The 12389-nt window shown below is 40.9% G+C and overlaps 1 protein-coding gene across 1 annotated transcript in view; it reads right to left on the bottom strand.

Annotated features, from left to right (window-relative positions):
* Positions 1–12389, bottom strand: part of ETV6 (ETS variant transcription factor 6) — a 130049-nt gene that overhangs the window by 18006 nt on the left and 99654 nt on the right. The window contains exons 4-5 of the mRNA XM_072358681.1: positions 9707–9841; positions 8219–8761 (exon numbers count right to left, since the gene is read on the bottom strand). Of these exons, the coding sequence (XP_072214782.1) occupies positions 8219–8761; positions 9707–9841 (678 nt within the window). The remainder of the gene's footprint in view (positions 1–8218; positions 8762–9706; positions 9842–12389) is intronic.

The following is a 12389-nucleotide window of genomic DNA, read 5'->3' as shown; positions in this document are numbered from 1 at the left end:
AAGTCGATGTTTCTATGTGGAGAAACCTCCTGACAGACAACTGTTTGTTCAGCTTTGTAAATGCAAGCTGGAGCTGGAAAAATAGGTTGCCAGATAACACAGTGCAACGGTTGTATGTTGCTTCTGTCTTGTACCCAAATGCTGATCAGGCAGAAGCAGAGCAGAAATCTGAGATTGTCATGCTGTTAACAGCTGTAGAAGTAACAGGGCAAGATAGAGCCAAGATCCATCTTTGGCAGTAAAAATGTATGAGGAGAAGGAAGACCCTAAAGGTTCATATTCCTCATGTGGTTGTAGAAAGGAGCATTCAGATACCAAAGGATATGTAATGAATGAGTCAGAGACTGCGAAAGGACAGTTTGATAGATGAGGATCTTGGAAGATAAAGACTATGTTATTAAGAAATATGATTTATTTTTTTTCCCTGTCCTATTCTTCTGTTTCATCCCCACCAAACAGACAAGCATTTTCAGCATTAAGCTTCAAGTGTTCTTTTTACCTGTTCCATCACAATGGTAGGGTTCTCTCTTCCACTTATTCTGATAACAAAATCTGCTTCTGACCCTCCTGTGGCTTTTCCTCACCTTAATTGATTATGAAGGGCAATGGTGTGGAAAAGGGGAAGAAATTCAACCTCTGCTTGTTCTCCAGCTCACTGATATCCTACAAATACCTCACATCTTGTTTGGCACCAGAGAATGGGGCAAACACTTTGATAAAGAGAATTAAAGAGTAAGGATGAACATTTGTTTTCTCAATTCTACTTCATGGGAGCAGGCAAAAGTGGAAGTGACTTCACTATGGTACTCAACCAGGGTAGTAATTTTTGACCTCACAGTGTGAGAAGCTCCAGTTTCCTGTGTCACAAGCTCAAGTGATCTCTGACTTGTGAAGTATTTGAGCTGTTTTTGTTTTTTTTTTTCTAACAGTGGAAAATCATTTTTAGCTGGAGACCACTGTCCAAGAACCTCACTTCTGTACTCCACCCAAAAGCCAGAGCTCTCTCTTCAGTGTGAGCATAGATGGAGGCTATGGCTCCAGGAATTCCCTGCTGAAAGGACTTCTTCATAAGTTGTAGATTTGTCACTACTGATGGGTGTGACAGAAAAATGAAACAGGGTTAAACCTCCACATTTAGACAGAGCCAAACCTTTCCCTCAACAGAGAGGGAAAACAGTATGCTGCACTGAATTTCCCTACATCTTAAATCTTATAAAATAGTGCAAACATTTGTATACCATTTCTAACAGATCAGTATTAAAATAAGACTTAAGTAAGACTGTCTCCTAAGAGAGTACAATGTAGTGTCAACACTAAGGTGTACTGCTCTGGTTTAACTAAGCGTTCAAAGTAAAGCATGTTTCTTTTGTAGAGGAAAATGTGAATTACTGACACAATTAGCCTGAAGAAAGTGTACAATATACAGGGAAAATAAGGCTCACATCTTTGTAAAAAAGGCTATGTACTTGAGGTGTTTAACATCCTGCTGATCTCAGTGGCAGCTGAGGGTACTCTGAACCCATTTATCAAATCCATCTAGTCATGACACGTAGACACTGCAGAACAGTGATGAGAAGGATGAAGGCTAGATGACTGAGTTTTGCTATAGTTCGGTCAGTCATACCTTCTGGAAAGACCAGAACAAGCCCTGGCTGCAATTTCTCCTCCTGTAACCATGCAGAACGGAGGCTTCTGTAAAGTAAGGCACTTCACAGAAAATCTCAGACTACCTATCCAAGCTGTTGTCATTCTGCTATTGCTTGAGTGACACTGGCTACATTGGCAGGGAAGGCACACTTCCATATTGAAATTAATTGTTAATGCCATGTTAAGACGGCTCAAGGTTATAATGAAAACTTATCCTGTGAAAAGGAACTCTGTGAGCTTGATTCTTACACATACTCATACATCAGTCTCTTTGTAGTAGTCTAGCTCTTCACAGGAGGCTTGAAATTGACGTGGTGCATACTGCAAATATAACACTGTAACTGACTGCAAGGACATGTGATTAAACAAAGCCAGTGGCATTGTAATTATCACATTCAAATAGGAGTGACAGGACATACCTACACCAAAAATCCCTCATTCTTTCTAGTTTCACACTTGCTACCCCCTGCAAAGGAGGATCAGCCACCTGGAAATCCAAGCACTCAACTCTCAGTGCTTACAACTCTGCATGCTAAAATGAAACACTGTTTTGGCTTGCTGTAGTAGTTTGTCAGGCTGTAACTTGTGACTGCTTGGCTGCTAAGACTGGAAGTGGGTCTTGTCATAGCTGCCCCCAAGTAAAGGCAGTGCTTTCCAAAAGTCCACTGATCACTATGATTCCATCAAACCCTGCTGCGATCAAGTCTTGTGATGGCTGAAGATAGCCTTTGCTTTCTCAGGCACATATACAATAGCCTCCTGCAGCATGTACTTTCTTAAGAAAGCAGAATACCTCTAGGGAAGCAAATGACAAAAGCCAAGTTTGGTTTGTCAGCCCTCATCCTCTGCAAATGAGGACAGAGTTGGGAACAATAACATATCAAACAGTGATGCTTATTCACTGTCTGGAGGGCTGAAGCACTCAGAAAACCCAAATAGCGTACGTTCTTTTCAGTACCAGCTACTACAGTAGGTCTCTGTGGACACATCTGTCCACAGTAAGTGACTTTCTTCTAGACATTTTCTACTTCTGAAGCAGTGTTGCCACTCTGGAATAAAGTCACTTACCAATGACTGAATGACTATGAGAGGGAATTAGGTTCAAGCCTTTCACACTAACACCTGTTGTGCTCACTGACTTACACATGTAGGCAATCCACAACCCCAGGAAAGATTGGTAAGACTGAACTGAATGTAAGAATCCAAGTCACTGCTTCAGTGGCAGGCAGGCACAGAGTTGGGTAGGTTCTGCTTTTACCTGGAGGATGCAACTGCTATTCTGATGCACAAGCAGCTATTAACACAGCAACACCATGGCTGGCTTTAAAAGCTGCAACAGGTAAAAGGAGGAGCAGGGAGTTCATTAAGCTATACGCCTGGCCTCCACCTGCTTTATGGATAGCTCAGATTGCTGTTATGATGAGAAGTGTAGTGAAGAATTAAACCAGGAGTATCAGACTGAACAGTAGTACAGGGTCTGAGTTGTTTCAGTTTTTACATTGGTTTATATATTTTTCAAACAAACTGGAATCTGCACATGTGAGGCACTGCAGCATAACAGAAGGTGTTACTGGTCAGTAGAATCTGGGAGTGCACTTAATGATTCTGAGTGGGGGACTGGTCAGATACTGTCTACTGACAGATTTTATTTTGCCATACGATATAGCTTTCTCTTTCACACAGCTTCTGATCAGTGCTAGAACGCTTGCATACACCTTTCACCTTTGTGTGCCCTTACTTTTTTCTATTTACCTTCTCTGTTTGGAAAGTAAACATTTGGGGAAGGGACTTCAGCACAACAGAGCACATAGACATTGTATATAGAGCATATATAGCAAAGGAAACAGGAAACTGCATCCCTTATGTGAGGGCTAACAGTATTAGTTGCTGCATATCTTTGAACTCACAAGTTGTACATACTTCTAGGATTTTACCCCCATTATTAAACAGGTATAACTGTTTTTTTGTCTCTTTTCCCACTCCCCTACTATCCTCCATGGGTTGTTCTATAGTAAAATCATTTTTGTACATGAAGGAAAATAAACCAATGAGGTATAACTGCATTTATACAAGAGATTTCGCTAAATCACTTGTTAAAAAAACAAACAAAAAAAAGGCATCATCCTACAACTTGTCATGATTGCGAATGTCACATTGACAAAAATGGAGTAAAGGGGATGCTGGAACACTAAATGCTAGTGGGTAAGTTGAGGAAGAATGATCACGTTGCAGTGTTTTGAAGTACAGTGATTTCCAATGTATAAGCTCGAAACGCCTAGTGTTATGAATCTAATAACTCAACCAGCTGAATTTGTTTTTCTTATTCTCCTTTAAAAGAAGCTTTCCAGCTCAAATCTGAAGTAAAAAATAAATAAATAAGCATTGATTCACTGATTTTTTTAAGCACTCTGAGAAAGATTCACTGAGTTAACTCCTCCAGTCTTTTCTACACAAAATATTGGGAAGTGATTCAATTTTTCAAATAAAGGGAGAGGAGAATCCCCGATCCTGTTCATCCCCCAACCTCTCTCCAGGCACCTCTGCAAAACTACTGTATTTATAGGGTTTTGAGGTGAAAGACCTCCCTGTGCTCAGAACCAGTACAAGGCCTATCCCCATCTTAAGCACTGTTGACTTTGTAGACTTTAGTACCACATGAGCCATTCATGACTGATGCGTTCTCAACAGAGGACTGCATTTTCAGCTTTGACTATTTATACAGAGAAGTCAGGTACACAAATCTGTTGGGTTCAAGGCTATGCTCCTGCACTCTCTGGACTTTTGGCACACTGAAGGATGGGGCAGAAATCCCAAGTCAGAAGCTGAGTAGGAGGCGGATCACTTTCATGATTTCAGCAGGGCAAAAATCTTGCTTGTTTGTCTTCCTACAGCAGTCAGTGGTTTTATGGGCCAAACTGTAGTAGGTAATGTGCCTCTGAACTGTTTAAACATTACTTGGCTTTTCCTTATACTCTTGATGAGGAAGAAACAAATCTGGCAGCTTATAAAGCTAAATACAGCCTTGTTGCTAAGGTAACTCAGCTGATAAGGATAGCATGCTAATAGACAACAGCAGGCACAAGAGACTTACCTGCCTTTGAATTCTTTTCCTTCCTAAGTGTGGAGCCGAATCAAAAGCAATATGCAAGGTGGGGACCTACAGCTATGCTTGTCCTACCAAGCTACTTGTACAAGGTAGATAGATGTGCCTAAGGCGTGCACAGATTGACCTACAGCTTCATTGTGTTCCTCAGTTTCCAGCTCCAACTGGACCTGGAACAGGAGCTGAGTTGCACCCACAGTCATTCTCTGGCACTTCATCCTTCCTATCTGCACAGTCATTTGGTTGGTTCTGTACTGGACGAATGGTAATGCCAAAGCAAAGGGGCAGCACGCTGTGTAATACCCAAGTTTCACTGCCACAGGTTGCCTGGATTCATGGACAAGCTTTTCTGTCCCAGAAAGCTAGCAAAGAAAACCACCAAGAACTGGAAATCTCAGAATCTCAGAAACCTGTTCAGCAAAGTATTTCCTCTCACAAAATAAAAAGCTCAGAATTGTCTCAGTGAGTTTTAAGCGACTGAATTAAAAGTAAGGTGTTTTGCAACACATCATTACATTCCCACATTTCTAAGTCAACTTCTGTGTGATAAAAATAAGGGTGAAACCAAACCTAACTGGATATTCCCTAATTGCCTCTTGCAGGGATTCCCCTATCTCCCTTCAGGTTTCTGGTTAGATCTGCTATGTCCAGTACCCATTTTCCTTCCTTCAAGCAAGCTGAAGTGTATCTGGCGAACTTAAAAAATATAGTTTTGACACCTAAACACAGCTGTATGTTGACAGCCAACTCTGGTAGAGGTCGACAGCAGAACTCTCAGGGGAAGCAATGGTGGCAGAACTTCAACACAGCTGCAAAGCTGGTGGTAGTGGTTCCACCACTGGTGCTGTGCATGTCTCAGCCCTGATGTGGTCAGAAAACTTGCCAACACAGGAACCCTCATCTGTCCCTGTACCCTGGGGAAGTACCCTTATGAGATATCAAAGCCCTAAAATGTTTGATAACAAGACCCTCCTAGTCAGAGGTGCATGGAGGGTGGGATTTCCATTTTGCAGAAGAACTAATTTCAAGCACCTTTATTGATCAAAACTACAACTGGGTTTAGAAAAAGAGAGACGTGTTTTTCTGTTTCCACAGGGTGGAATCCTTTGAGACAATCTGGGTGAACCAAGAAGGACTGCTTTTTTTAGTCAGCCAGATGGTGTGTCTGCTTGCAAGAGTTCAAGTCAGAGGCTGTCTATCAACAAACACTGTCACTGCTTTGAATCTGCAGTTCCAAAAGGATTATAGTCTGCTGCACTACTTCATAAAACTCCCTTTTTTAGGGATTTTTGTTTTTTTAAATGACTTTTATTTTTAAATGATGTCATAGCTATGAATGACTACTGGCGCCTGAGTTAGGTAGCCTATATCTTGCCAGGTATATTTACAGGGATACAAGTCCACCTTTGGATCATCCCAATCCAACGACTTCTAGCTCTAACAAAGTTACACTGAAGACTCATGCATAAGGTGTTAAGATAGCTAAACATGGGTTTTTAAAATCAACTCAAGACACTGATTAATAATAAATGGGACCTTATCAAGTAACATAAAGTTATTTAATGCCTTTTACCTGCAAAGAAGTGTAAAATGGCCTTAGAGTAAATGAAAGTAAGGCCTTCAGTTTTAAACTCTTTGCTGTAAAAGTGAGTTACCAGTAAAGTTAATATCTTAAGAAATGATATTACATGAAAAGATTTATCTACTAGTACATAAAGGTCATTACTTTGTCTGACAGCCAGAGCCTTCTGTTTTTCTTTTTTTATGTCTGAAAGTACACAGCTTTAGTGACTGACTTTCTGGCAACAGAGCACTATGGACAGCATGAAGTGAAAACACTGCTTCCTTTCTCAGCATCAAATAATTGCATACTGCATTTGAAAATAGATTCTACCTACAAGTAAACAGGCTTATGACGCTGTGAGGTATCTCTTGTCAAGGAGTAATTTCTTTTGCAATTTAAAATATCTGATTTGGGAGTAGAACATGTTTTTGAACTCAGTGCAATGTTTTAGTCAGCAGCACATGGGGCTTCCCTAGTAGCTGCTCCTCATCAATGTTTCTCGTGAAAATCACTTGCATGCAAATAGTTAAAAGTCGACAGAAAGTCAAGGCTCTCTTTTCACCCTTGTAAACTGATAAATACTCAGCTCTGTGACTGAATTGTTGCTAAATCTTTGCATTATTCTACCTGTCAGAATTTCTTATCCATAAAATGCCATTTTTCAGAAAGAAAACCATATTTTTAACAACTCCCCTGATTATCCAACACTACTTTAAGGAAAGGAAAACTCCAAAGATGCAATCAGGACAGAGTCCTCTCTGCCACAAAATTAGCCATATTTTTTAACCTGGGCAATAAAAGTCAAAAGAAGAGAGACAAATGTCAGCCAGCCAAAAATTCCAAAAAATCAATTTTCATCGCTCACCTCTCTATTACATGAAAGGATCACGGCCCTTTTTATGCTTTACGGGTGACTAGCTGGTGAGATATGTAACACGAATATAGAGAGGTAAGCCTCAAAACAAAATCTTCCTCATTAAAGCTGAGGCAGCATATCATCTATAACAAGCTTAAGGCACATAAAGGACTGAAACGAACAAGGTGTTTTAAAATGTACCCATGTGGACACGCGTAACAGCCCACAGGAACTGAGTATCACATTAGTTTGCTGCTGATATAAATGCATGGAATGCTTTTGGGTGTATTGCGTATGGTGTGCATTTACATCCCTCAAAACATTACTAGTTGGTGGGGCATTCAGCACATTTGTGAAGTGGTTCGATTCCCCCTCCCACTCTCCCTATCTATTTACAGTTCCCTTTCAAGTACAAAAAACATTTTCTGTAACCTCAGCTTCCTGATTCAGCTGCTGTGATGTCAGTTATTTACGATAACAAAAGTGAGACAATTACTGTGGTTTGTGTGGGACAAAGGCAACCTTGTTTCTGCAAAAAGGGACCATCCTAGCATGAGAAGACAGGAAAGCCTAAGAAGCAGGACTCTGAGGTGAGATTTCATTAGTCCCACCATCTCTGTAACGGCAAGTCTGACTGCATTGTCTCAAATAACACCGACAGAATGTGCCTGCCTAGAACTCTACACTAAAAGGAATGCAATTCTTGGAAAGTTATCTCTTTGCAGGACAAGGCTTTGGAGATGAATATCCTGGGAAACAAATGGATTGCTAGTGAGTAGAGAGGCAGCAAACGTCAGGACTTATACGTTTCAGTACTAATTACGCATTCTGTGGTCACAAGCATGTCACTGCAACTTTGCTTACCTGTCATGAAACTGTTTTAATCATACTTAACTGCCTAAACTATAGATGTGGTAAAACCTGCAGAATGCCAATAATTGCTGAGGTCACCGTGTGGCAAAAAGAAATGAGAAGCTATTAACACATGTCATGGTAAGTTATGAATGAAAAATTTCAAATCTGGTGCAGCCTACAGAGGGTCACTTACCTGCTATTCTTCCAATTGGCATTGCGTGGTCCTCAGGAGGGGATACAGACACCATGATGTGGTTCATATAAGCTAACTCTTCTCGGTGGGACAGGTTGATTGGCTTTACCTCCCTGTGCAGCCCATCCTCAGACAACCTCGGTGGTTTGAAATCAGTGTGCCTGGGGTTCAGTATCAAAGGATGCATGATAGGACTGGGCATCAGCTGGATGACCCTGGTGTTCTCCTGGCGAGGGCTGGAGGGCTTCTGAAGCACCTCGGGAGGAGGTGGGCAGTGGTTGTTTTCTATCGGGGACACTGAGAGAGGATAGGACTCCTGGTGGTTGTTCTCTTGATGATACCTTGCCCCTGGCACCCTGTCGGCTGGGGAGAGGTGACGGATAGTGTTGTCCATAGGGGACTTCAGTGGCCGCTGATCAGAATCTGGTGATGGACGGTGGTTGTTGGTGATGGGTGATCTAGAACGATGCAACAGTTCAATGGTTGGGGTGCTGTGGTGGACTGCTTCTGTGGATGGTCTTGATGGTCTCTGGACAAAGCTATCTGTGGAGAAAAAAAACACTGTCTGCATTGTGATCAAGCTGGAGGATCTAAATGTTAAACTCAATCTCGGGTGAAATCCTAATCCAATTCTGCTGTTTTCTACCTGAAAAAGAAAGGAGTAACACTAATTTCTCCTATATCTTTTTTTCTTTAAAAACAAAACAAAATAAAACAAAACATTATTGTATTTGATGCTTTCATAGAAGGGATCTCATAAAAATCTTAGGCATTGTATCTTTTCATTTGAAGGAGACATTGTGATCTGAACTGAATAAGGAGAAGCCCAAATCTGCAATGCCACAAGCATGTATCTATTCTTTCTTTGCCACCCATAACAGGCATGGTGTGTAAGGACACTACAAGGAAGCTAACTAATTACCAAAGCAAATACTTCTATTGATGGTAAAAATGAGAGAAAACTGCAAAAAAAACCTTTTCTCAAAATGAGTTGTTTAACCAGCTCAAAAGCTGAGCAACAAGATGGGTTCAATGCCAGGAACTTTGGCACAATGTGACGACAGTGCCATTTGAACTGACTTTGTGCTAAATATTCCTCTCTGATGTTGCTTTTTCTCCTGCTCTGCAAACAACTGCACCTAGCTGCACCTCCAGGATACTAAAAGTCCATGAAGTACCTTTATCTACCCAATTGGTAGTGAGGAGAAACAAATCAATGTGGCCAATAAAACTGCCTGACTTTTTTGTTTAACTCTACATCTGCTATGCCTTTTAAGGCAGCTCTGGAAGTTGGAAAAAATAACAGAATATATATGGTGAACAGACAGTCGACCCCTTAAACCAACTGACTGTTAAGAGCTACAGAGACAAATGCAGAACAGCAACTTTAATTAAGTAACTTTGAAGCCAGAAAATGACAACATTCTGTACAGCCTTATTCCAGTTGCCTTTTTATAATAATAGTTCCCATAAGAACAAGACAGTTACCTTCATCATGGTTCTGATGTAATAAAACCTCGGACTGAGCATGGATAGAATTCCCAGGATGGAAGAAAGGTGAGAACAGCATGTGAGATTTCCTTTGCTTCAGGATATGCTGAAGGAGTTCATACAGAACATCACCTGAAAGACAAACAGTAGGACTCGTTTAGCCATCTGATGCATTAATTCATGCTCCTGGCTGCTATTTTCAGATCCAAACAGGCCTGCTGTAAAATTTTGCACTTCACTGTTTTGCAAGGTTCTTCTCTGAAAGGAAAAAAGAAAAGCAGCATGTCACACTTCTGGAAGAACAGGAAAATGAAAAGAAGTGGCTGTTATTACCCTGATACAGTTTTTCCAGGCTACACAAGTGCCCATTCAGGAGTTCACACTCTTTGTAAGCAATATTTCAGTGTTCCACCTTCTCTCATCACAGCTTCAGCCTTTTTAGAGACACACCTCAGGACAGAGAATTCTTAAATGCAGAGCATGTGATTATGCACTGAGTTGCTGAGAGCAAACAAGGTGCTATTCCTTAATTACTGAACAATTTAGGCTTTATGGGGCAAGGAGGAAGATGTTGCAAAGCCTCTCCATGCAGCACCAGTGCCCCAAGGGCAGAGGCAGCATGCTACTGAGATACTCCAATCTAGGAAATACATAGAAGGAAGAACTCTCACTTTGAGAAGCTACTTTGGGGTAAACTCAAAGACCTGCAAAGAATGAAGAGATGCAGCCCCTGATGCGGTGACAACTTCTGGAGATTCCTAAGTGCTACAGCTGCCACAGGAACTGCTGTATGCCCAAAGTGGTGTCACATGACAAGTGGATTGTAATGCTAGTTATTTCTAGACATGAGCATCTGTAGAGCTCACTGCAACAGGCAGTATTAGAAAAGGGACATGATGCATACTAAGGAACTTAATGCAATGGACTTGGAGGTCTGCATGGGTAAATACAGTCTGCTAGTTGCTGTTGTATCGTTATTTTACAGAAATGGCTGCAGTGAATTGTACTGCACCACGTTATCATGTATTCGCATGACTCAATCCAAACGTTTGTTTCTTTTTGGGGTGGCAAGCAGGCTGTTCCTCACTTTTTCCTCCCAGTCTATGTTACCAGAATTGTTATATCCTTCCTCAGTGGAACATGTCACTTCAGTGACCATTACAGATCAATATTAACTGCTTATTTTGTGTCTTCTTACGTATTTCATCTTGTACTGATGCCTTTCCTCCAAAATGTGCATTAAACATTTACATACTTACATGTTCTGTGTGATGTAACTTGCTAGACATTTCAAAGTAAAAAGGTACAATACAGGGCACAAAGTCTCCCAGCTTCTAATTTTGTTTCCTTTCTCCAGGGTGTCTTACCTCATAATACAGAGGAACAAGTTACAGCAGCAGCGTAGTATCTGAAAAGGAACTTAACAAAGTTTCATCTGGGAAACCTTGGATTTTCCAGGAGAGTTTTCTCAAGCATGTGTGGGGTTAGTAGTTGCTCCTATGAGATTGAAAGCTGTGTGCCATTCAGCTGCTGTCTCTATAACCTTCTACTTGCAGTGAAGTTTATTGTCTTAGTATGAAACAGTTAAAGCTATCCTGCTTTCCACAGTTCAGCTTCCTTTATTTTTAGCGTCTCAGCTGCTTTCACTGTCTCAGTAATGACTTCAGGGCATTTTAAAGAAGTGACTGCAATGCCTGAAAATCTAATTAAAAACAAAGCCTCAAGAACTCAGTTACCTTTTCCGTGTTTAGTACATGAAAGTCTAAAAAGTGATTTTACCTCACAATTTGCATATTTGAATGCAATAGTGGCATAACCGTAACTAGTACTGTAACACTCCAAGCAATAACTTTTCTTTTTTCACCTAACAAAATATTTACACTTCTGCGTCACAAAGACACAGTTGTATTAGTTACAAGAACAAAAGTCTCTTCTCACTCTCTCTCCCCTCTGCTCTCTTCCCTGGCCAGTGCTAGATCAGAGTATAGCAGGTGGCTGTGTACCTATTTTATTGGTACAATCACTGGGAGGAGAGGATGCTATTCTACTGGTTTAAGCAGGAGTAGAAAGGATAGAGCCTTTATATACCCATGCTCTATGAAAAACTTAAGCTCTATAGCAAATATTATTCCACAGTTCTTAGGTTTCACGTGCAGTTTATTACTGGGAAACGTTGAGGTATACTTTACCTATAGTCATTTACATTTACAGAGGCTGACTGAGCTATCCTCTAAAATGTTTATTATTGGTGAGGAATAATACCTGGAGAAAAAGAGGAGAGAAGGAGCTGGGACAGAGGCCATTCTAACCCAAGTTTAGGTAAACAAGGGCTTAACCTTCTGCACAGTGTGGATTTGCAAGCCAGAGGCTCTTCTCTGAGAACACTCTATCTCCAGCCAACAAACATTTTAATCCTACTCATTTCAAGTGCCCTCACAGCACACAAAGGGAAGAGTAGAGAAATAACTGGTATGCAGCAAGGCACTGGTGTGATAAGGGGAATAACAAACAAGTTACACAGAGTTGTCCTCTACAGTCCTTGCCTACTTTCATTACTTCTTTTGCATTAAAGCTGGGTTAATTTTTGCAATGAAATCACTCAAAATGAGTACAAAAAAACCCACCAAAGGATGTTTCCAGGCATCAGTTTTTATACTAGTGATAGACACAGATGTTTGGC

Source organism: Excalfactoria chinensis, chromosome 1 (assembly GCF_039878825.1).
Source record: "Excalfactoria chinensis isolate bCotChi1 chromosome 1, bCotChi1.hap2, whole genome shotgun sequence".
Taxonomy (NCBI): domain Eukaryota; kingdom Metazoa; phylum Chordata; class Aves; order Galliformes; family Phasianidae; genus Excalfactoria; species Excalfactoria chinensis.
Note: the sequence above shows the minus strand (reverse complement) of the source record. Positions and strands in the feature narration are given on the sequence as shown.